Genomic DNA, 27,832 nt, shown 5'->3' on the forward strand with positions numbered 1-27,832 from the left:
ACATTTACATATTGAAGGATTTTTGCGTTTTTCTAAGCATATGCGCATGCGCAGTACTTAAAATATTCGAAGTTTCTAATAAAATATTTATGCGTTGTTTAAAATGTATATATAATTAAATTTAAGAAAGTCAGAATAAGAGCAATACTTAAGCATATAAAATAGATATAATAATTGTTAATCTAAATAATATACAATTTTCCATTTATCAATAATCGGAATACAAATATGTATTCAAAGTGTTAAAAAAAATAAAAAGAGGTTGTATAATTTCGATGTAACATTAAAACGGGTATAATAATTTTGAAAGTAATGTGTAACTTGTTGTGTGCTAATAAGTAAGTAAAAAAGAGTGTAGTCTTTTACTCACGGTAATTTAATAGATACTAAGATCACATAAAATTAAAAAATTTGATAAAATCGTACTATTAAAACAAGCACATATTAATAATTACAATAGATTTGAAAAAAAAACTATCGAAATATATGGGAAGAAATAGTCATGATATAATATTAAAAGTATTAACAATATGCATTAGATTTCATAGTTAAATTATTTCCACAAGGGGCCGGGAGGTCTAAATTATTATAAGCTAAAAATATTCTTGTAATTCTAGTTTTATTATAAAAATTAAAATATATTTATATGAAAATAAGATTTAATTAAATTTTTTGTTATAAGTATATTAATAGATAATTTAATTTTCAGTTGACAGTAAAATTTTTTTAATTTAAAAAATTTAAATTAATTACACCAAAATATATATGATAATATAATCAGAGAATGTTAGTTTAGTTAATAACTATATTAGTGATCAATTATTACATATTTTCTAATAGCAATGTAATCATTTTATATATAAATTATATCTATTTTACACAGTATATTTAAAATTATTGTAATAATAATGTAACAAAAATAATATAGTTTAAATATTTAATTAAAGTTGCCTGTAGATATATTTTATAAAGATTTATGATATACTTTTTAATTAAATATTTTTAATAAAAAAGTAATTCATAAAATAAAATTGTGAACAATTAAAACCTAAATAATGTATATTTTTATACAGAGCTTTATAATGCATAAATTCTAAGTTTTATATTACTTTATTACATATAATATATTTCACATTAAAAAAAAAATTCACTTTTATATATTAAGTATATGTTGTCATTTGATCATAAGATAAAGAGTGAAACGAGTAATTTATTCATTAATTTTTAAACAATATGTTGTTGTTTCTGTGGTCTAAACAAAAGTTAGTACTTCTTATCTCTTTTAAGTACAATTACTATGATCTGAAAAAAATGTTTTAAAAGATATATAATTTTTACAAGTATATATTTATTTTAACAAGCAATGTATTTGTCAAATACAAATTTAAAAATAAAATTTTATAAATTAATATTTATTTTACAGAACTTAATTTTATAGAACAATTAAAATAATAGATATTTTATGATTATATTTATGTACTGTTTAATAAGTAAACTTAAAAAATGTCTGGTCATTACACAAATCACACAAAAGCTCTTGCAACCTCTTCTGCTACAAGAGTGTGGAATCACCATAATACTTCTCAAACTGAAGGTATATTTATTGTTTTGAATAGATATATGTACTTTTGTAATAAAAATTATATTAATTTTATAGCTTAAAAATATATATATATTTACATATGTAATCAATAATTTTTAATTTAAATTGAATATTATGTATTATAATTAGTTTTACAAATATCTGATGACACAAAAAATTGAATTTCAATCTGTTAATCGAATATTTCAAAAACAATATTTGTAAGATATAAGTGACCATCAATTTAGCTGATATATTAAATTAAGAAGCATTCATAACTAAGAACTATTTGAAAAGTAAATTATTGTTTATTATGTAATGATACAATTAATATAGTAGCACTAATTGAAAATAATGTTAAACTTAAAACAGTTTATGTAATTTATTTTATATTATTTTAGACAGTCTATTATAAACCTATATTGTACATGTTAATTTAAGATAGAACTAGTTCTATTTGAAGTTTTTTTGCAATATTTATAAAAACTAAGGTATTCTTGATATTACATTACTGTGCTTTGTTACAAAGAAGTGTTTGTTACGTTTAAACCACATATGTAAAATTGTAGTACAATAAATTCAAGTAAGAATGCAGATAGATTTTTTGGATTTAGAATAAAATGGACTTTTTTTATAATTAATCGTGATTATTAATTTGAATTAACAAGCTTTTGTTAATTCACATACAGTTTTGATTAAATTCACCTTTTTTGGTTACACTTGTTACTTTGATTAGTAATTTCCTTCTGTGGAACTTTTTATACAGTCAATGAGATAATGAATTGATTGAATTGGTGGGAATTTATTATTTATAAAGGGACACAGATAATTAAACAATAATTAAAAAAATATATAAACATTTTTAAATAATTAAAGTACAGATAAGGAAATTAGTAAATGTTGATTTTAAAAATGGAAAATACTATGAAAATACTATAAAAATACTATGAAGATGGTTTTAACTTAAATAACAGAAAGAATAAATAGAAGATAAGAGTGGAATTATCAAAAAGATGACAGGATTACTGTTGAGACTTTTTTTAAACTTAAAAGTGCAAAATGTTAATGTTAATGGGAATTCAAATTAAAACAAAAGAATATAGAAGAAAGAATAAATACATGGTAACCAATTACAAGTAATAAGGAATGTAATTTACGAAAAATATAAATAACTTAGAAATAATAGAACTATTAAGTAAAGAAACAAACAGTAATACTTTTCAAAGCTTAAATACAAGCACAATTATATAAAAATATATAATTGACAAAAAAAAAATTAAAATTAAATATAATATTTTGATGAAAATAATAAATAAATAAATGAGACACAAAAAGTATTAGAAAAGAATACAAAGATTGAATAGAAATAAAAATATTTAAAAATTGATACATAAAAGAATTGGATTTCAATAATTGATTTTTTTTAAGTAAATTGCAATATTAACATAAAAGTTGTAAAATAGAACATGTAAATTAATTTTGTATAGAAGAATAAATAAAGTAAAAAAGGAATTTTGAGAACCATTTGTATGAATTTTAAAAGCATAAAAGTAGTTTGATTGCCAAATTAAATTCAATAACTCTCCTACCAAGTTTTATCTATGTATATCTAAATTTGCAATTAAAAACTTGATAGGCAAACCATAGTATTAAAGCAAAGCATAATGGCAATTTGTTTCGTGTGAGAACATTAATTTTCTGTTATTTTATTTAATTCTTAAACATAATTAAGTGCTGATACAATATAAATGATATTCATATATTTTTTGTTTGATTTTTTTGGTTTATTAGCACTAAAGACATAGAAGAGATAAATATGATTAATGTAAAATAAAATTATTATATAAGTGACAAAATGTTGTTTAAAACCAAATCTCATATAGCGATATAAAAAGGAATACATGCGTGTTCGAGAATGCGAGAACATGTTCTTGCCACGACTTCCCACGGTCGCTGGGCATTCGAGATGGTCAATACATCTGGAAAATTCCACTGAATATTTAGATTATTTATTCTTGCTTATCTAAAAACGTGCTCATGCTTTTCCGGTGCAGTAAAAACTAATATGTTGTTTACTGTTAAGAAGATGTAGATGCAGTAAAAACTAATATGTTGTTTACTGTTAAGAAGATGTAGATTCTGATAGAGTATCAGATATACGTAAAATATCGAGTACTTACATTTCCTAAATTTCGCTGCAATCCAAAACCCCGCACGTACAACAACAAGCAATAGGCGTACGTGCGCATTCGGCTTTTTAAGACAATACATTGTTCCTAACTACGCCGCATCTAGTCGATCGCATCGGAAAATCGACCACGCCCAAGAGGACCCTTTATATAGCCAAGTACCAGAGAAGAGAGAGGCTCCCCACTTCCGACACTTTCCCGATTAGCATATTCGAGACTGAGCCCGGAAGGAAGTGGAAATGAAGGCGTACATAATCCATTGTGCTCCCAAGGTCAATCTCTAATTGGATAATTGAAAGAAGAAGGGGTCCCAAGTGGAACTGGGTCAGTGAACTATTTAAGAAGGGCAATCCAATGTACCGCCACTTATTCCTATTCTTATTCTTCACCTGATTGAAAGGATTAGTCACGACTTACTCTCATGGAGGAGGACCAGAGACAAAGTCGTTCAGCTGAGTCTAGTAACAGTTCTTTCTACGACTGTGAATCAATATATAGTTAAAATTGATCTCATCAAGATTAGATTGCATAGGACAGGCCTCTTGTAATCTCACTTGAAGACAAGGAAGGAACTTAAGAGCTACAATTATTGAAAGGGAACTTCACATCAAGCCAACGAAGAGAGACTGGAAAATTCACGATACACTGCAAGTAAGTCATTACTGCTAGTACTGCGGAAGAATCACGCTACACTGCAAGTAAGTCCTTACCGCTAGTACTGATTCTTGATCTCTCGGCTTTACTTTGAAAACGGACGACTAAAGGTCCGACTACTGAAGCTTCCCAAGCATACTCTAAAAAACAAGAGCAGCTATAGACGCCACACCGTGGCTTACATTTCCTCCAACGAATAGCTATTCGCGCCACACTATAAGAGCACATCGCAATAACGATCAATTGTTGACGCCACAGGTGGCGCATAGCTCCGCATAACCTCTATTTTAGGCTCTTACACGACCCATTATTTACAGATCAGAGCACTACAACGATCATAACCTTAAAAGTGATAATATTTAAAAGATTATAACCTATTTCTTTTTACAGCAAATAATAATCTCATGAGTTATATGCAGAGAATAAGAAATTGATTATCCTTTAGTTCTCCAATAAAAGGATATATCTCAACGCCACAAGAGTATTAAGAAATATAAAGGTCATTTGTAATTTCACCATGGTTAATGATTCCAACTTGGAAATAAAGTGAAATAAATGGAATAAACAGCAATAATAAAGATATGTGTTAATTATTTAATCAGTGCATTAACCCTTTACTTGCCCAGCATTTCTCACACAACATCTAGTGGTTTTTTGTTCTAAGTTAATTTTGCACGTTTGGCTGACGAGTCAGATTTGTGTAATTATTTTTTTGAACAATGCGGTATGCTATTACTTAAAATAAAGAAGTTGATATGATGAATATTGGATTGATTATGCAGCTTAGGAATCAGAAGTTCAATATCAAATTATACAAAATCAAAAGAAAAAATTTATAAAAAAAAGATTGATACTACAGGAATTAACGAAGACATAAATATTACAATCGTAAATTCAAATGTATATTATAAAATTTCAGATCTATTATATTTGGTTTCCAATTATTTTGTACAAGATTGAAAATAAGAATGCTATAGAAAAAATAAAACAAAATAGATGAAAAACTTTTAATTTTAAGAAAGTACCATGAATAAATCAAATGAAGAAACTGATTAAAGCAATTGGTTAAAAAATTATTAGAGAATAGGTTTTTCACTTGAATCAAAAACCAATATTTCACTTTGCTAATCATTTATAAGTACTAAGTTATCATCATTAAATACTTTTTAATTACTTTGCATTAATAATGTCAAATTATTAGCGGAATTAAAGAGAAAGGTTAACAAGTGCAGGTTGACTTAATAAATTTATTACAATCAAATTTGTTTTACATGAATTTTATTTATATAATTCATGTAATACTGATAGTAATAGAGACTACTGTTATATCTTCGTGTGAAGGAGGGTCCGACACCATGCTTCGTGTAGTCAACTATTTCCTTGTCCTGCAGTCAGCCCTTGACTGGTTGTTAACCGTTGGGCACTGAAGAATTGAACGTGTGTTCCTTGCAATGACTGCACTGAGAGAGCATGGGTTGTATGACTTTCTGTCTTCTGTAAACTCCGGTTTAATAGCGTGGCGAGGGCGTGGATGACTGGATAGGACGAGTAACAGACTCGGAAGAATATCTAACACTGTGTATTGAGTGACTGCTGAGTGATAACTACGAAGAGTGTTGATGCGCGCTTCTTTAAGTATCATAGCGGCAGCTAACAGCTGGCAAAAATGCTTAGGTGCTGCTATGTGAAAGCGAACCAGCCTTGCAGGTGTGAGAATCTAAGCTTTGAGGTATTTGAGAATTCGGCGAAAGCAAAACCTTGGAAGATTCGAGAATCTATTGTTTGGATTATTCCAGAATTCAGCGAAAGCAAGGCCTTGGAAGATTCGAGAATTCAATCAACGTTGCTATGTGAAGGCTAAGCAGCCTTGCAGAAAGAAAGTTCGAGAATCTAAGCTTTGTAAATTTCCGAGAACCGAACACCTTGAAAAAATGCTCCAATTCCGAACAAATTAATATATAATAATATTAAAAGTTTTTCAGTATTAATTTCATTGGAGCTATTTATTTTTGAATGAATGTAAAATATACGAGTAGTGCTTTTTTGTATAAGATAAAAAAAAAACTTTTAATTTTTCATTCGATTCATGATTGTATCAACTACTCTATTTAAGTGTTCAAATTTTTACACTTGCATTTTTATTGATCAACTTTTCTTAATATTAATTTTTCTATATTAATAATGTTTATACAAAGTTATGATTTTAAACAATTTAGTTTGATGTAATTAGAAACATAAAAAGTACAAAATAACTACTATAAGGCTTTGATAAATTCATATGACTGGAAATGAAACTGGAGATTCATAATAAGAAATTTTGTAATAGTGTCCTGTACTACGTTCTTCTTTCATTAATTTTTGTGCTGTAGCTAAACACTTAAAAATTAATTCGTAAGAGATATAAATTACATTGTTTAAACAGAAATACTAAGTAATAACTTGAACGTAATAAGAAACTAAAATTATTACACGATTTGTTTTTATTTAGATTACGGAAAAAATTAAAATATGTGAATCATTATATAAATATTGTTTAATACAGTGAGAATTAAATATTTTTCTTGAGATTGTTTATCTAATTTACTTATACAATTTACTTCTTATTTGAATATTGTTTTTATAGTTATATTAAAAAAAAGTTGTTTACAAAAAAATCATTTTTAATATTACTGATTTATTAGTATATACAAATATGAACCATAATTTCGGAGCCATAACATTAAATAAAATACAAAACCTATAATAGAGAACTTATGTATTGAAATTTTATAATAAATTTTTCAATATCAAATGATTTATTAATTTATTAATAATATAATATGCAAAAATAATGTTAAAGATACATAATAACATGTAATTATGTACATTGATAAGAATATAATTTTTTTAGTACTCTATTATGTTTCAGTATTAAATTATATAAATTTATGAGTTTAACAAGAAGTTCACTATAATTTTGCCTTGATTAATAAATTAAAATTTGTCTCAATTAATATTCAATTGATACAAGAATAATAAAAAATAATTCTTATACGTCCACAAATAACAAATTTAAAAATGAAAATTTTTAATTTTCTATAGAAATATGCAAGTATTTATAAGATAATATCTTATGTTATATTATGTTTAATTATATAACTAATATTTTAGGAATAGATGCCCATAGCATATCTCTATCAGAACCAACTTATAACGAAAGTTCTTTTTATTCTCAAGCTATCATTACCTGCTCACATCTGTCATTACAAATATCTCACACTAAGAATCCAAGCTGGTACTCATCTTCAACATTACTTCCACATACAGTAGATTCATTACCTAAATCTTCGACTCCTTTATTAAGTTTACAAATGTTAGTTGATAATAGACAAAATCAAATGAAAAACAAATCTGAAAGAAAAGATTTCTTCGAATCAGTCTTAAGTACGGATATATCGAGTGCACATCAAAAAACATGTCAAGAATATCAAACAAATTGTACTTTTAGAAATGCAGATAAGATTCATGAAAATGATATTCTTTCATCCCAAATATCGAATACGGAGTGTCATTTAGGAGATCCTGGTTTATCTATGTCAGTTAATCTTTTACCATCCACAAAAAATAGGAATGAAAGTAATTATAATCAGGAAAAAAATATTGTAAAAACTACATCTACAAAATGTAATATATATAAAACTGAAATTAATAATAGTAATCATGATAAATTAATAGATACTAATATTAATATTGCTAAAAATATGTTAAATTTTTCTCCTGATATTACAATTGAAAAAATTGATAATGATAAAAAAGAAAATGAAATAATTCATGATGTTGATTGCTCAAACATTTTGAAAACAAAAGGGATAACTCCTACAATTACATTAATATCTAAGTTAGACAGAAATATAAAGGATGATACTCAAGAGGTTTGTTCCGATATAAAAAGAAAAGTAAACGAATTAAATATTAAATCTTCTAAAAGTTTATTAAAAAGGGGGAGAAAAGGAGTAGATTCTTTATTAGAAAAGCTAGAAAGTTGTAGCAAACGAATTCAAAGTGATAATCAAGGATCCACTTTTGTAACGAATGTAGATGAAAAAGATACAAATAGTATTAGAAGTATGTCGCCAGAATACTGTAAGTCTAGATCACCTACTAGTAGGGATGATGATGTGATTTCACCTAGTTTTAGCAATGATGATTCAAATGATACAAAACAAAGAAGAAAACGAAAGCTAGGAAAACCAGTCAGACTATCTAAAGAATTAAAATTAGAGCATGAACATGTAGAATTGGAAATTACGAAACCTAAAATAGAAACAAAATCTGAAATTGCGGATTACACAGCGGAAAATTTATTAGCCCAAAATTCTGCAGTATCTTCTTATACAGAAACTAATAAGATTAGGAGAACAGAGTTTGGAATTAAAAAAATTAATAATATAAAAATTTTTTCAACGACAAACCGAAAGATTGATGAAAGATTTAAAATTAGCACTTTCGATTTAGGTGAAATATGTGCTTTTAAAAAGGAGAATAATAATAAAATAAATAATCAAGATCATTTTAGTAAGAATTTCACAGACAAGATAAACTATAAAATAAATATGAGTCAATATTTAATTCATGCCTTAAAAGATACAAAATGTGTTAGAACACGAAGAAGTAGTGAATGCTCCGAGAATTTAAGTAATATAAATCGAAGAAAACGAAGAAAATCGTGCGATGATGTACAAGATTTTCTTGATGAATCAATTACAATTACTGCTGCAACAAATAATACTACTGCTTTTAACGAAGTTGAATCACAATTAGAAAAAATGTTTGCAGGTATTATTGAAACTGATAAAGATTTTTTGAAAAAAACGTTTTTAGAAACAGAAAAACCAATTACTTTACTATTAGACGAAGAGCAAAAGGAAAACTTTAATAGTGAAAAGATAGTATCAAAAAATATATCCAAAAACACATCATCTGAAGCAATATGTAATAATAATTACAAAAAGAAAAAGAAAAATATATCAAAAATGCGTTCCCACAAAAAGAAAAATAACTCTTCTAAGGAAATTACGGATATATCAATGAATAATTTGCATAAAGATAAATCAAAACCACGTAATGATAAACGTTCGACAAAAAAACAGTGTTTATTAAAAAAAAAAAAAAAGAGTATTAAAATAAATACTTTCAGGGAAATTATTTATGATTCTGCTATCAATACAAGTCCGAATAAATATAAAGGTCCAGTTATACAGATAAAAGGATCAAAAAATAGTTCTTTGTGTGTTCAAATTGTGAATACACCTCGAGAGGATGATGAAGAAAGAAATAAAGAAAGACGTAAAACTATAGGAAATGGAAATATAGGTAGAAGCAAAAGATTACATTTTCAAAATAATCTTGATTATCGGGGTAAGTTCAATTATATTATAAATAATATTTCATAATTTATTTAATAGTATTTGTTATATAATATCTTAGCTTAATTTAATTCTTGTGAAATGTTTGTTTGTAAAACAAATGAGAAGGTTTTTTATGTGCAGCATGCATTGATACTCACACAGGATTCCATAACAATTATTCAAATTATTTAAAAAAAATATAATTTGTAATAACCGCTAAATTATATTAACAGAAATGTTATTAAATACTTTATTAATTCCATAACGATATTAAAATAAAATGTAGAATAAATGGTATAAATTAATATTTAACGAATACACAATCTAATATTAATTTTACATTGAAAAATTCATGAATATTGTATAAATTAAATGTTAAATAATTTTGTATTTTGGTTTCAACTCCATCTTATTATTTTGTACCCATCTTTTTATTATCACTACAAAACTGTTTTCTGATATAACCGTTAAATTTTCTTAAATTCCTAAAGACTAATTTTTAATTTCTTGCGATAGCAATATTGCGTTTTTATACCGAATTGTTTTATCTTTGCTTATAGAATTATACTTTTAATTCGTTTAAAATGTTTTAATGACATTTAACGGAGATATTTTCATGTTATTCTGGATCTAAGATTTTATAGTTAACTCATTTTTCATCATATTAAAGTAGGAATGGTTATCTGGGTGATCTACGCAAAAATATTTCTATGATAAAATATTAAATTAATATATAAGCAAAACTGAATTATTTCCTTCAAAATATGACTTATAATGATAAATATTATACATTGCATTCTGTTAGAGATTCAGAGAATCTCTCGAATGTTATCATTTGGGGAAATGATTTAAATTTCTAAGGAAAACCTTCAACGGTCGTTGGAGGTTCGAAAAAACTAGTACATCAGAAACTATACAAGTAGCAATCCCTCCAGTGCTTCTAGCGCCATGATCGGCTCCATTGTTGACTGCTAACAAAGCTGTCGTGTGGATATTTAAGAAAAGTGCACCACGAGGCGCATTAATAGATTTTCACTCGTTGACGCAGTCTGTCATGCTACTCACCTATGAAGGCTAATCAGCCATGCGCTTCAGCCAAGCGCTAATCATTCAGAGCAACATACTCTGTCTTTAAGCGGAGACGCCTTTGACAGAGCCGCTCTAGGGCGGGGAGACCATACCAGACTGAAGTTCTCGCTTGGTAGGGACACCAAGAAGCCAGAGGTGCTATCTGAGTAAGGCCACGATCGAAGCAAGACGCATCAATTCTCTTGTGCTGTAAATAAAAGGTATTCACGCTATCTCCTTCATATCAAGAAAACGTCAGACGATAGAAGACATACTCCCTAATACAGGAGCGTGCATAATCATTGCTTTTCCTTACAAAATCAACAATAATTCATCGCCATTACCAAGGAGCATTCGTGATGATGAGTTACTCATTACAGGTTTAGATTAAGGCTACTGCATCACTGTGAGTAAACAAAGTCTGTGCATATAATTGTTAATTCTTAATCCAGGAGCGTGCACATAATTGCTAATCTTTACAAGATTAGCAAACATTATGACATAGCGTAAGCCACGCTCTTTTTCACAGAGTGTGCATTCTGAATTGTTGATTCTTTACAAAATCAATAACATCATCATCAAGGAGAATCTCTTGTAGATAAACTATTCACCACAGGAGCAGTTCCAAGCAACTTCATCTTCGTGATTGAACATAGGATACACTTTTCCATCGCATACATTCAACACATGAATAATGTAATTGTAAATAAACCATAATAAACCATATTTATCGAAGAAGCGTACACTGTATTTCTACAGCCTTTTCACATGACTCCTTCCCAAGTATGGCTAGGGAGAGCGTCAATTATTATAAAACTATCGAAACTATCGAATACATTTTTACTGTTTATTAGTATTTACATATTTTCTATATATATATAATAACTTTAACGACTGTAAATTGTCTGTTGTAACTGTGAAGTTATCAATCAAGTAATCATTGAGAGTAATAGAAATCATAAATATATATATACTGGAAGTTTCTAAATTTTTCATTTACTCCTTTAAAATTTTGAAGCGACATGAAATAATAAGGAATACTAATACGAATACTATTGCTTTTAAGGTATGTATGTATTTCATTTCAAGCAATATGTACAAAATGTAATTCGCCGTTCTGGTTTGTTTTACCAAGACCGTTTCGAAGGATACAAATTGATGCCGTTGACAACTCAGAGATCACGGGTGTTGTGTGGCATCGATGAGAGGTCACAAGTGGAAGGGATATAATAATACAATATAAATATGGCTGATGTATATTCTGTTTATTCTGTTATTTATTTGATGCCAAGGCTTGACTAGTATTACTATTATTAATTATTGAAATAACTCTTGTGGTGGATTAATGTACACTCATCTGTTTGGATGAGCACGTGCGTAATTGAGGTTATGGTTGTTACGTAGCCCGATACATGTAACTGTTGTGAGATATACTCGTATCGTAGCAAATGTATCTTGACCCGATATTAGCATACTGCGATAAATTCAGTTGGAAGTAAGAGTTTGAAGGGCCTTTACATCATGAAGGATACTGCTACTTGTTGTGTCTTCTGCAAGCATTGAATGGCACACTGTGGATTCATAAGCGTCAGACTTTTAACTAAGGTGAGGGTAAGGTCGGCAAGTCTCGCATCAGATGATGCGACCTTGACGAGCTTGGAATTATTTCGCACTATCTCTCTGGTGAGAGCCTCTTCTTCTTGGTTGATTGTCGGTGACGTATTCTGACTCTTAAGTTTTATTTAATTATTGTAGTGGTGATACTACTTACGAAGACTAATCATCGACTTGTCTTCGAACTTCTATAGGAGGATATGTCTTCTATCGTTTAGAACTTGTAACAACTATTTCTTGAACAACTTTCACACTTCGTTGACACTTATTTGTATAAGTACTGTATCGAGAGTTTTGAGTATTGAAAAATGCGCCCCTTAAATACATTTTCTGATCATGAACTTCACTTGAACCCTTTCCCTTATTTTTCGTCCAATCAGAGACTCCTCCCTTACAGAGTGAAGATAGTGCCTTTTGTGGCTTCATAGTTAATGAAGGGCGTAGTCGTCTCTTAGTATTCACGGCAAGAAGAGCTCTCGTTGCCGCTGACGCATCTGGCGACATGACAATTTATTGCCAGCGGGAAGAGGGTGAAGGTTCGCTAATACATACCGCTTGAAGTAGTTACCGAACGGAGCGAATTCGTACAGATGCATAAATGAGTTGGGATTTCTCGTGTCTATTGTCTTGTTTTGCCAGATGTTTTATGATTCTATTGCTAGATGGTTATGAGCAAGAAAGTTTTGAAATCTAAAAGACAAATTTACGATGTTATATTGCGTTGAAAAAAAGTCTCGCAATTTTGAACACAAAACATCGATTATGTTACTGACTACCCTAGGAAGACAATTATCTCTCGCATTTTGATTGACTTTCTTATACTGAAATATTTTTTCCTTTTGAATAATTGTTCGGTTAAGTATTTAATATCATGAACACGTGATTATTGTAATTAATTTCTGTTTAAATCATAAAGTCTTACAGTTTTGGATTAAGCATTGTTCGATTGCGTATATTTTTATCTAAATTATGAAATTTAAACATATACTTAATATTAGAATGTACAAATTTGTATTTAAGATTAATGTTACGGATTGAAACAGTTGAAAGCGGAATATAAAACACGTATACACGTACGTAATACTCAAACAGTAAGCAATCTAACAAGCAAATAGTGACGCCACATCAAAATCAGTTAACTAAACTTAAACTAATAACGCGCTTAATAATCGAAATCATACTACACACATTAACGGATCACACCGACACTAAGATAGGAGCAAAACGGTTCCCCTTTGGACGACTTCGGTACGACAGCGGCGACTCCCACGCATACTACTACAGCCGCACTTCTCGGAAGGGAAGGAGTTACTTCTCACGTCACGGAGAGTATACACACTCTCCTCAGCGGTAAACTAATTGAAGAAACTTCCCCAAATCATTCGCTCACACCATCATTCATACATTTTATGATCATTGACTATTTATTATATTATTACATTTAATAAAGAAAAGACAAGAAACACTGCATGTATTATTGAAAAATTGCATTGCCCCTTCCACTTGCCAGCAACACCACCCACCATCAAAGGGAAGTTTCTTAGTCTGATCCCAGACTATTAATAGTTAGAAATTTTTCTAAACTTTGTATTATGACGTAACATATTGATTAGAAAAAGTTAGTACTTAAAGGCGAAATAACATGAGAACTAATAAATAGAAAAGTATGTGATCATGATTAATAAGTAACGTGAAAAGTTACTGTTTTGTTTTACAAATATACGAACAAAAAATAATAATAATTGTGTTGGCGTCAGCTGAAGTTCTGATGACTAGTAAAACCTCTGATTATTATTTATTAATGTACGAAAACTTTATATATTATAGTAGTATGGATTTAAAAAGAATTGTTCGAACTATTCTTATATAAAAAACTTGAAAATCTTTAATTGTTAAAACAAAATTGTGTACAAATTTTCATACAGTTTATTCATTAATAATCCTTTTGAAAAATAAACAAATTTTTATTACAATTTTTTCAATTGTGATTGTAATATTATCCTTAGTATAAACTTAATCAAATATAGTGTTTTGTTTTCGTAGAACTTTATCTCAAACGATCGTCTTTCATAATATAGTAAATGTCAGGTTGTTATATTAAAATATTAAATATTTTGAGAAATCTACAACTATAGCAAACATTAATGCTATTCATTTATGATTCGAATAAAAAAATTTTAATTTGTTTTAATTTAATTTTCAATGAATCTAATATAACAGAATGTAATATTTTATGATTTAATATTTAGTAAGTTTATCAATTCAAGCAGTGGACCAGATTTAAGTGACATGCAAAAATAGAATGTAATAGTAACTCGATTGATTAATTCATTTTTTAATACGAATGAAAGATTATATATGTTAGATACAGTAGTTATTACAATATTTTATGATATATTTACAGTTTATATTTTTATTATCTAACTTTAATATAATTGTTTAACGTTGCAATATTTACTTTTTTACGATGTTATGCGATTGAACTTTAATTTTACTGCAATTTCGATTAAGAACCTATCTTCAAAATACTTCGATAAAACAGCTTTTGCATTCTGTTCAGAATTCCAGTTATACGATGGTCGAAGGATCAAGATGGTTTCATTAGACCATGCCCACCATTTTACTGTTAGAAAAGTGTGGTTAATACTTCCATTCAGTATTCAACACATTTGCTTTTCGTGCTTATTGAGTTATTTTACAACTATACAATTATGATTCTACGTTGATGATGAGAATCGTTGAGATCTTGCCATTCCTAAGGGGCTTCCACATGGTGGTAGTATGCACTACACGTCGAGGTAGGAGTTCGTAAATCTCCCGGTGATGCAGTGCACTTGGTAGTGGGTTACTACACTGAGAAGTGAGAGGTCGTAAATCTGTACATCCTTTAGTATAATGCCACATAGTGGTGTTTTGGTTGCGAGTCTCCTCTTGATGTGTGGATGGATGAAGAAATAATTTAATACCTTAATGTATGTTGGTAGTAAGTGTTATGCCACTTATCTGGACTTAGCACTTAACGTGCAGTGCAAGTAATGACGTCTTGATCCAGAATACAACGGCAGAAGTAGTGACATCTTCATACAGAATGCAGTGTGTTCCCTCCGAGGTGGCTCAAGTAAGACTTCTGCGGCGTCCCGAAGAGAGAGAGCCTTGACTTGTCGCGTACTTGTTTTATATCCACGAGACAGTTTAGTTAAGGTGCAACAATGGACAGGTATTGCTATGCGGAAATTTGTACAGAAGTTTCGAGAATTCTAGGAAAGCAAGCTTTGGAAGGTTGAAGAATTCAAACCGTCGTTGATATGTGGAGACTAGATAAACATTATAGGACGTTCAAACGCAAAGATTTTAGAATTATCGAAAATTTTAGGAATCAAATGTTTATGATTTCGAGAGCTAGAAAGATTATAAAATTCCGAGAACCAAAGTTTTTGGAAAGTGCTGCAATCCTGAACACATTAAAAAAATACTATTTAATGTTCTAATTATTTCGCTTCCTCCTTAATATGCACCAATTTTTTATTTTTCATGATGTGTTCTCCACGAGATACGGATTAAGCATATCATATTTATTATTGACTTAAGTTTAATAAATTTTACGTATTAGTTTCATAATATTTTCTTAGTTATAGTTTGATACAAATTCTAATTGATATACGTTAGCGTTAATATTTTATGTTAATTGCATGTTATCCAAAATATATTGTAATATTGAAATAGGCTCAATACTCGATAATATGAATGTAATAATTTCACGTGTTCCTACATTCTAATATTTTTATTAATTTTTAAAATATACTATGTTGAATTTATCTGAAAAATAAAATATATTCTTACATTCGAGTATTAAAAATACATTTTAACATGTGATTAATACTGTAAGTGCAGTTTCCAGATATTTTAATTAAGAAATAATCTCTTCTAGGTAAAGTTTATAATAGTGGTCTTTTTAATTCTACACTATCCATTAGATATGATGCACATACGGCTGATGTAACGTGGATATGCGTTTTCTGTAAAAGGGGTCCACATTTTATAATACCTGGAGATTCTGCTAGACCTCATCCGAACGTAGCTGGACCTCATATTACTCCTGGAGCATACACAGTAAGAAAGACATTACTTCACATACAGTTTATTATAAACTCTTCATTTTGTCCAAAATTAAGAGGATTGGAAGTTTGAATTTTAATTGATTAAATTAAATTTATTTTTATTGCACTAATAGGCCATAACATTTCTCATCTAAGAATGTACCTGTATTTCCTTAAGTAAAAATTTATATTGGATATTTAAAATCTTTTTAGACAATCACTATTTTTAATATGACTGAATGTTTGACGAAAAATCTTTAAAAACTCTAGAATAATTTGCAAATAAAGCATAAACTTAATTAAAATTGGTAGTTTTTTTTATATAAAAATAAAACATTCAGAATTATTATATAGCATTTATGGTAATCAAAAGCACAGGACAAGGATAGTTAAATTAAAGAAATATAAAGTAAAAAAATCAATAGTCTTAACAAATTTTTTCGTATTTTACTTTCCTTACTTTGTTTATTGGTTGTCTGGGATCAGACTTGAAAACCTCCCGGTGATGTTAAGTGGAAGAGGCACATCCAATCATTCATTTCTACACACAGTGTATCTTGGTTTTTCCTTTATTAAATACAATAATGTGATTATAATTAATGGTTGTAGATGTATATGAATTGTGATTATGAGTGACTTAAATCAATCAAGTTTCTTCAGTAATTTTACGCGCGGATGAGATTGTGTACTTTCAGTAGCATGAGGCATGAATTTCTACTGCCTTGAAGAGTGTCATGTTTTGATCTTAAGGAATGTGCGTAACAGCCGTTGCTGTTTTAGGCGTTCAGGTGTATGTGGATAAACCGTTGCTAAATTTACGTGTGCGCGATGAGCCACGGCTACACAACCGTTGCTAAATTTACATGTACTTGATGAGCTTTCGTTTTTGTATCCGTTGCTACTTTTACGTGTGCGCGATGAGCCGCCGCTTGTGTATATACGTTGGTGTTATATCTTCGTCAATTTCACTTTTTAATTACGCTTGGCAGTAGAGCTCCTTGAATATAACACTTAACGGGTTATGATTGTTGTGGCGTCAATGTTGGTTTATTAGATTGATTGTTAATTGATGATAAAGTACTTGTATTGTTACAGTGAGTGATAACTGTTCGTTGAATATTCGAAAAGAAAAACAGTGAGCCCGTCGTGGTGACTGAATAAATGTTAATAGTACAGTGTGCGGCGGGTGATGAGCTGCTCTTAAATATTCACGTAGCAGCTTGCGATGCCGGCAGCAGCGCCAATGTTTGTTGCTATGTCTAAATTTGTCGTGACGTCTGCAGGATACAGCCTTGAAAAGTTCATCGGCATTGCTATGCGGAAATATTATCATATATTCTCATTTACGGCGTAGAAAAATTCCCGAATTTGCTGAATCGTGTTTACAAACATGAGCGTCCGGGAGCTTGTACTTTTCTCTATTTTAAATTCTGCTTAAACTGCTTCAATCCCGAACATTGGCCAACATCGATAAATAATTTCTTCTCAAATTGCTTTCTATATACAATAATAAAATAAGTACGTTGAATTCAATTAGCTTTATTTCATGATTTTGTTAATATTAACTAGTATAATAATTATCTTATGATATTATTAATATTCATTTCATTTCATTTCTTTAAATATTCTAATGAATTACAAAGCTACGTCAAAAAATTTATCTTCAAGACATATGCTTTTAATAGAAGTTATCATTCATCATTCCAATATTATATGATAAAACAACTATAAATAATTAGAATTAGAAAACGATTTATAAAATAATTAGATATTAATTCATATTTTTTAGGCTCCTGTCGGAGTTCTTAGTGATTTATTTGGACCATATGTAATTGGAAAGGATGTTGAAGATAGTGTTATGTCAGCAGATGAACATGAAATAACAAAAGAACAAAAACAAGGCAATAAAAATAAGCGGAGTTTAAGATATGCTGGATTGGCGGATCAATTTTTAGCAAAAGTATGTAAAATAAAAAAGAAATGTTTAAATCATAGCAATATTTATATGGGTATGACTAAATTGAGTTGTGATGAACAACAATGGGAAGTCTGGGTACACGAAGAATGCATAGTTTGGGCAGCTGGAGTATATATAACAGGTAAATTTTATATTGCATTTAATAGTAACTTATAATTTCTTAATTATTTTTATTTTATGTAGTAGAAATAGTTTCTATATTTTTTCAATTATGGTATTATATAAACTAAATAAAAGTCTATTTTATATAAATTTTTAGTTCTCTAATAACTAGTCACATTTTTATTAAATATAATTATTAAAATTGCGATGATTAATAATAAACTAATTGAACCATAAATAGTATGAAAAGGATACATAAATACAATAACATAAAATTTTATAATTTAAATTATAATTGAATACAGAAAAAATTTCAAATTGAAGTGAAAACTCTGTAGCCTATGGCGTAATAATTAAAAACAAGATTAAACAAGGGCTTAAGAATGAATAAAGAATTATTTTTATTATTATCCAGCAACATGATATATAATTGATAATAATTGATATTTAAAAAGAAATGTGTTTATCAACTAGAAATCATTTAGCATATAATACAAGTGTACGCAAACTTTAATAAATTTTGGTATAGAAAATTTGTAACAAAATGAAAAAAGTATTACATAAAACAATGAACATTATACTGTAAACCTAATATTAATCTTGCAAATTATAGAAGTATACTTAGGTGTTGAAAAAATATTTAAATATAAATATTAAGTAAAACACTTGTTAATAACCTTAACTCAGTTTGAATATCGATCTGAAATTACACAATTAGATATTGATTAGTGTTTTTGTTTTGATCTTGTCAAAATTTACGTAAAATTTCATTTGTCTTGCATTACTGAAAAAAAATACAATGCGAATACATCACCGTTTAATAAATTCTTAAATAGGTTGTTTTTAAATAACTTTATAAATTTTATAAGAACTTAAATCAAGTAATCAAAGTTAAAAAGAATGGATTGATAAAAATAAATAAACATAAAAAGAAAGATAAGTATAATTAGAAATTGTAATAATTTAATATAATCGTTATGCTATTATATAATAATAATTTAAAAATTAACAAAAATAATAGTGTTCGATAGCTTTATAATATTTTATAAATATGGTTTATAATGATTTATTTACACTATTGATGTTGGATTTATGTGACGGAAGGGTATATACTATGTTCAATTACGATGATGCAGTTGCTTAGAACTGATCCTGTAGTGAATAGTTTATCTACACAAGATGCTCCTTGATGATGGTAATGATGTTGTTGATCTTGTAAGAATCAGCAGCTGATTATGCTCACTACTTGTTAGTGAGTATGGTTTTCTATGTTAATAATAGCCTTTGCTAATTTTGTAAGTATTAGCAATGATTATGCTCAGACTTTGTTTACTCATAATGATACAGTAGTCTTGACCTATTCCTACGTTAAATAGTTCACCATCGCGAATGCTCCTTGTTGATAGTGATGAACTGTTGTTGATTTTGTGAGTTTGTCTTGTTATGTTTTCGAATTCTGATTTATCTTGATATGAAGAGAGATAGTGTTAACACCTTTAATGTTAGAGCAAGAGAATTGACACATCTTCCGTCTATGGTCGCCTAACTTAGATAGAGCTTATTCGCTATAATGTCCCCAGTAAGTATGTGAGCCCTTGCTCGAAGCCTAGTTAATGCTAGAAAACAAATGGTTGCGTTGTGTACTTTTTTTATATGTCGAACGGTAGTTGGAATATTTCTCAGAAATGATATTTGATGAGATTCTCGGAAATTATAACGGTTGGAGCATTCCCAGAAACGGTATTCGAGAGATTGTCGGAATCTCGAATAGATAGAAAATTGAATGGGCCTAAATAAAATTGTATTTATATGTATCAAATTTTTAATCAATTTTCTTTCATTATTTATTAACGTGATATAAAAATGCTATGCAAAGTATATCGTGAATTAGCATCATCATTTTTTAATAAAAATATATTTATTTGTGTTCAATTATTAAGGGTTTGATTTATGGCTCGAACTGCCAATTCAATATTTCAGTGGATTAGTCTCTCGTCATGAAGACTGATGAGGAAATAACAGGTGGAAGGGCTGAAATTAAGTACAGTATATTATTATTGTATTATTATATCGTTTATTCTTGTTGTCAATTATTATAATATTGCAGTTTTGATTGCTTCAGGTGAGAAAAGGGAAAATATTCTATTGCTGTGATGAAGTTATTTCTGCAGGGTGATGGTGATGTCGTTAATACGTAGATTACTGTGGATCCTGAATGTGGGGTTTATGCTGATGTTGTAAGGATCAGCATGTGGAGTCGATCATGCTCATGAATGAGTATGAGAAGATGGTGATTTTAATCAAGTATGTTTGGTAGAAAGAATGATCATACTAAAGTAGAGTGTAAAAAAGTCTCGATGGAAATTGGTACGTAATCAATTATGTCTCTAGTGAGGATGGGAGTAGTAGAAACCTAGTCACACGCAAGAATCCTAAATGAGAAGCCTTCGAGCTCTGAAGGTCTTAATGAAAATGTATTTATAATCGATTATTCGATAAACTGTTGTCTGGCCTTGACAATGTAATTGACGTATTGCGTCACTTGTGTCGACTGTATGGGGTGATGTGCGTTCTTCAAATTGTCAGTTCTAGAGAGCATACTCTATCACCTGTCGACTGTTTGAAGAGAAGTTTTATGAAATTTGATTTGCGCGTGCGTGACTAGCTTGTTGAAATAATATAAAGAGATGTACCTTGTAAACTACCTAAAAGATATGTTGATTTGCTGCGTGGCTGGCGTGTCCCTTTTGATTACGATTCCAATAGCTTCACTGTTAAATCACTACACGTTCTTCCTGACTTTCATAATGCACATGTATCTTTAGGTTAGCTGCCGAACATGCAGCCACGTGTTATTGTCGCAGTATATACTAAAACACACTGAGTGGTAATAACAGATGAGTGAACGAGAGGCAGAATTACAATGAGCTTATAAGCTTTTTGAATACCCGTACGAAAACCGAAGGCTTTATCATTCCGTGGCGGCTCTGATGAAAATATCGACTATTCCATGGCGGTCCTGCGGAGGGCAAACCGAGACCCGTGCCATGGCTTCTACTGGTAGAGGGTTAGATCGGTTGACTGGCGTTGGGTCACGAAAAGAGGTTTCCACCAAGCGCAGTTCAGGAAGAGAGCGAGGCACTCCGCGTGCTTGCGTTATATATTCACGATGCTAGTCACTTAGCTGGCAACAAGGCATCGTTGTTGCTGCACTGGAATATTACATTAGACACAGAAAGAAAAATCTAGAACTTTCGAGAATTCGACGAAAGACAAAATAAGGTGTGTTAACTTTAGAGAATTCCGGGCGATGTTACCCGAAGGCCATATAAACATTGCAGGCCATTTGAAACCAAAAAAAAAACAAGTGTACGAAAATTCTCGTCCAAAATGTTTACACAAATCGGAGATCTAAAAGGCCGGCGATGCCGACAATCGGTGGTCTTGGAACCTGCTTAAATCCCGAACAATTTGACATAATTTGAATAAACCTTATTGAGACATTTTTTATCTGAACTAGAAAATACAGCGTATATTCTATACATAAAGTAACATTTTATAACGAAAGGAATTTGAATAATTTTATAAGTAATAGAGTTATAATTTATTGTACTTGAAAAACAAAAGTTTAAATTATAAAATTATTTGATGTTTATTTATAAATAACGTATTAAATACGTAAAAAACACTCAGTTTAATATTTTATACCATAAGGTATATTATTTTTTCTCTTTATATATTAGTATTTTAAATAAATAAATTTGAAATTATATTACATTTTTAATATAAAATATTTTTACGTGGAGTAATTATGTTAGTTTATCATAATTTTTTACCAATCTAATTTAAGTTTCTTATATTTTTTATTATATTGTAGGTGGAAGAATAAGTGGTTTACAAGATGCTGTATGGGATGCTTCTCAATCTGTTTGTGTTTCTTGTGGCTTATCTGGAGCTAATATTGGATGTATTAAACGAGGGTGTAAATTTGTAACACATTATTGTTGTGCTCTTACATCAGGATGGCAACTTAATATTAACCAATTTTTACCTAAATGCAATATTCATAGAAAACTCTAAATTGCTTCGATTGTAGAATTAAAGTAAAGTGTTGATAAAATATATATAGAGTCAAGAACTGTAAATGATATAGTTGATCAAAGTATTTATTTATTCTATTATTTGCAACTATTTATAATTCATTTTAAAGTATTTTCATTTGATTGATGTTACTATTGTGATCTAAAATTCGACATATATATTATATAAATTGCAGAATATCCAAAAATTTATAATATTTTTTTATTATCTAGCCTTATCTATAATTTATATTAAATGCGCCAGATATAGTAATCTGATAAAATCTAAAAATACATATATTTGTAATCGATGTAATTATGTAAGACGATGTAATATATAAAAATAAAATGTTTTATTTATAATGGTATTTCTAATATATTTATGTATAATATCAAATAAGGTTTAAGTTAATACCAAAAACATAATATTTCTCATGATCTGCTTTTTTTCGATTGATTATATTTGACTAATTTTGTATTATTTCATAGATTATTAATAAAAATAATTGCTACAAATATCGCAAATTATTGAATGTCTTGATTCGATAATTCGAAAAATAAAAAAACGTTTTCTTGGAACACTGGACGATTTCAACAACACTCACTACTACCGGTGAATCGTTCTGTACAATTGTAACTGAACCTAAAATAAATGTCACTAAACCCAATTGTGCTTATACTGAATTGTTACATTAACCTCTCACTCATCTCCACTTTTCCATCAGTAAAACAGTGGCATGGTCTAATCCAATTACGTCGATCTCTTAAACCTCCGGGTGAGTGAAATTCTGAACAATAATAATAAATTTTTTTACGTTATATACGATTACAACGAAAAAATAATGCCGAGCTGTTAATTACTGTAAACTTTCATTTTCGTTACTCTTCTGTAAATCAGATTATTAGAATTAACTATTTTTTATTAACATATATTAATTTTTTCACTATTTACATTATACATAAAATAAATCCAATTTAATTAATTTTTATAAATTTGTAAATTACTCAAAATTCATTCTAAAACGATTATGCTCTATCTATATGGTATTTTATTATAAAAAATGTAAACATATTATATAAAAATTATAAATAAAAAATATATCATAAAAATTAAATTGAACTTTCATTCTGATAATTTACATACTCAACAATTTTTACTATTAGCATTGTTTGAAAGTGCTATTTTTTCCTTGCTCGCACTGCCAATGTTTCAATAGCTTTAATAATTAGCCGCCCGCCCCAGCAGATGCTTAGGTCAGAATCATGTGGAAGGGTTGTAGAAATATGTAGTATGTGCCAGCTTCATTAACATATGGTTTATTAACAGTTGCGTTAATAATAAGCAGCTTTCTCTTCTTATAAAAGAGTGTAAACTCAGTCTTGTCTAAATGATGTGATTGCTCCTTCATAGTGACGATGTGTGCCCTTGTTTCGGATTGAAACAGTTGCAAAGCGGAATACAAAAGTGGGAGAGGTATGAACGCGCGATTCAGTTATTTTAACAAAGCAATAGCAGCGAACCTTCCAGGCTATGCCCTGTTGACGTCACGGTAACAAAACACCGGCGTTTCAAGCAATAATGCGATAATATTTAAGGGCTGCGCTTTACACGTAACAGTTAGTTGTTCTTAGTCCAGTCTATTAACAATTGCGCAGTCATTATAACGTGAGCATTATTCAATCTTCTGCAATTAAAAATTCAGATAATCAAGAATACAAGAAAGAACTCCCACTACTACAATCGATTACCTCTATCTCAATAAAAGTAACCAGAACACTACAATATTATAATTTTATACACAAATAATTTATAATCGACTTTAATTATATTACATTATACTTTTATCATTTCATTTATGCATTACTTTTCTTAATACATTATGGCGAGACATTAATCCACTGAACTATTAAATTGGCAGTTCGAGCCATAAAAATAAAACGTTAAAAAACGAACAGCTCTTGAAGAATATATATGCATACTCCAATGTAGTATGTGTGGCCTTGAAGTGTATAGAATAAAGTGGCTTCTGCTAATGTTGCCTGGATTAGCAATAATATGTTCATACATATGTATGGCCTTGAATGGCTCTCTTGATTATATCTATTCATCGCACGATCAGATCAACTGTATCGCTGTGACTAAGAATAGCATAAGCCGTACTCTTCCAATTAGAGTATTACAGAATTCATTGCTAATCCTTACAAGATTAGCAAGGTCCATTGAAAGCAATAGCGGTGATTGTGATGCTAGAAGCAATGGTTGCAACTGTGCACTTTAGATTTTTTGAGATGTTCAACAACTGTTGGAGTTTTCCTCAGATGTTTGATACTCGCGAGAGGTTCTCGTAACCTCAAACAACTTCGTAATGCGTCGTAAAACTTTGTAATGTAAATTTAAATATTTATTATCAATTTATGTTTAATCTTTTCCTATATTTAACTTTTATAACTATTAAATGATAATTATTAAATATAAAATTAAATTATGAAATTGAAATTTTTTTTTACATTCTTATAAATTTAATAGCAATTAATGTTCAATAGTACTGTTACGGATTGCAGCATTTACGCGGTAAACAAAGTGGGAGAGTTAGTCGTAAACACGATTCTCCGAAATCGGGAAACTTCAATACTCAAATAGTCAAATTTACATTACAATTTCGACGAACTCTCAAAGGCTAGATTCTAGTGACGTCACTTCAACTATCGGCATGACAAGAACAATATAGAATTCACTGGAATCGCAAGCCTGTACGATAATATTTAAGGAGACGCGCTTGACGCTCTCCTTACTAGTTCAATCAAGCAGTCATCAAGATCAAATCGCCGTTCTACAAGTCAACGCCATTTACACAGAGATCACCTCAATTCACACAAATTACCGTCCTACGAGTCAACGCCACTTGCACAGAGATGATCTTCAATTCACACACACCTACAGAGATAGTCTCCCAGTACCATCACACGGATCGAACTCACTACACGTAAGTCACGCTATTACACACGACTTACGTACCACCAATGCACCGAGATCGACTCCGCGCGTAAGTTGCGCTATTACACACCTTCTTACGAATCACTAACACACGGCTCTGTGAACTAAGTCAGCAGCAATACCTAGACCACGGCATTATTGCCCTTCACTAGTGACGTCACACACCAACGCCACCACCCAGGCCTCTCCAGCTTATCGGTAGCGGGAATCGGTGGCATTATCATTGCCCTTCATCAGTAAAGTCACACACCCAGGCCTCTCCAGCTTATCGGTAGCGGCAACGGCGGCATCAATTCTCCTCACCAGTAACGTCACGCACCAACGCTCCACTCAGGCCTCTCCAGCTTATCAGTAGCGGCAATCGGTGGCGTCAACACTCCCCTTTCACACCGTGACACTCTTCACGGCATCATTACACTTTATCAGCGCATCTCCCACTATTACTACGAGTCCTAACCACGATTAGGAGAATCACGCGCCACATCAATAATACACTTACAAGATTATTATCACTCATATTACCTGAAGAAACTCTCACCTACTCATTGTATCATTCATTCAATCTCACCTCAATAGACCAGTGATTATTTATTATATCATTATATTCAATAAAGGGAAACCATCTCAACACTCTCGGTAAAGTCCTTATTCAAATACGAAGTAGCACGACCCTCAATGAAGTCCGAAGACAAACTTTCGTTGAAGTTCTCATAGAAAATGAAGTACCAAATTCCCCATCGGAATCTGAAGACAAGTACCAGTTGAAGTCCTCATTGATGAAGGAAGTGGCAAAGACCCTCATTTGAGTTTAAAATTAGACTTCATTTGTAGACTTTATCATCTACTTTAGGAGTCACAGCCATCATCTCAGATTCAAGGTCTCCAGAAGTCAGGCCATCCAGCATACGTAAAGGATTGAGGCTAACTCACAGATACACGTAACATTATTTTAATTATTTTACAACACGCTTCCGATTACATGATTCGCTTGCACTGTCATGGCAAGCTTTATCAGAAAGATATGAGAACACTCGCCGAATAATACAATCTCACGTTTGTGAACTTCTCTCTGATTTCCCACGATTGAAGGATGACTCACAAGAAATTAAAGAGGTAGCTGGTGAATGTAGTGACTTATTAAAGAAATCACGATAATTACAACTCTACACTGATCCATTAGATTGTATAGTGGTTCATCGCACAGTGCAAAGATTCAGCCAGTACATATAAGACCAATGGGAGAATTCAATAGGTGACTCAAGCTCGTATCCTAAATCGAGCAGCTAAAGTGATTCCTAATATCCCGAGTAATGGCCCTTGTTCGATTGTAAAGGTTTAGTTTATGGCTGGAACTGCCAATTCAATAGTTCAGTGGATTAGTCTCTCGGCAGGATAACTTCAAAGGAAATAATAAGTGATAAGGCTGAAAAATATTATGTATTTAGTTAAAACAATGTTTATTATTTGTAAATGATTATAATAATATTGCACTGTTGTGTAGAGAGAGATGATTCTATCGAAGTAATAAGGGTGTGTTCTTGTATTCTTGATTATTGTAGTTCTATGGATATGACTCAGTATCTTGAGCTTGAAGTAACGCGCATGTTGTAAATATCAGCTGGTATAGTCAATCAATCATGCTTGTGAGGTAGCATGAGAAGATGGTAGTTGAATCAAGTATGTGTGATGTATGAATAACTATACTTGATATGATATAAGATATTTAATGGAATTTGTTAAGTAATCAATTGTCTTTAATTATGCAAAGGGACAGTAGAAGAACTAGTCACAGGTAAGAGTAATTAATGGTAAGATTTCTAACTCGTTAAGGATTTAATAATCAGTATTTATAGTCTATTAGTCGATTTGTTGTTGTCCTTCTTTGACAATGTGTGTGAACCACAGTGACTCTTGCGTCAGCTGTTGAGGGCCTATACGATGTCGAGGATTAGTTTGAGAGAGCGTAAGTGTCCCTGTTTATGCTAGCGGGCCTGTACGATGTCGAGGGTTAGTTCGAGAGAGCGTAAGTGTGCCCTGTTTGTGCTAGCGGGCCTGTACGATGTCGAGGGTTTGTTCGAGAGAGAGCG

General features: G+C 30.2%; 1 protein-coding gene across 1 annotated transcript; it reads left to right on the forward strand.

The window, feature by feature from the left end:
- Positions 1-1,503: 1,503 nt before the first annotated feature.
- LOC105366163 (uncharacterized) lies at positions 1,504-22,766 on the forward strand. The gene is made up of 6 exons (XM_011504491.1): positions 1,504-1,594; positions 7,576-8,084; positions 8,217-9,822; positions 16,423-16,604; positions 18,381-18,690; positions 22,549-22,766. Exons 1-6 carry the CDS (start codon positions 1,504-1,506, stop codon positions 22,749-22,751), a joined length of 2,901 nt encoding a protein of 966 aa, XP_011502793.1. The 3' UTR covers positions 22,752-22,766.
- Positions 22,767-27,832: the final 5,066 nt, after the last annotated feature.

Source organism: Ceratosolen solmsi, unplaced genomic scaffold, assembly GCF_000503995.2.
Source record: "Ceratosolen solmsi marchali unplaced genomic scaffold, CerSol_1.0 scaffold17, whole genome shotgun sequence".
NCBI classification, from domain to species: Eukaryota; Metazoa; Arthropoda; class Insecta; order Hymenoptera; family Agaonidae; genus Ceratosolen; species Ceratosolen solmsi.

What these genes read in the sequence shown, in the direction of transcription:
- LOC105366163 (XM_011504491.1), top strand. Translation starts at nt 1,504, where the DNA reads ATGTCTGGTCATTACACAAATCACACAAAAGCTCTTGCAACCTCTTCT. An exon ending in TTGTAAAAACTACATCTACA is followed by an intron (nt 8,085 to 8,216) that starts AAATGTAATATA and finishes GATAATGATAAA; the next exon opens with AAAGAAAATGAAATAATTCA. An exon ending in AGCTGGAGTATATATAACAG is followed by an intron (nt 18,691 to 22,548) that starts GTAAATTTTATA and finishes ATTATATTGTAG; the next exon opens with GTGGAAGAATAAGTGGTTTA.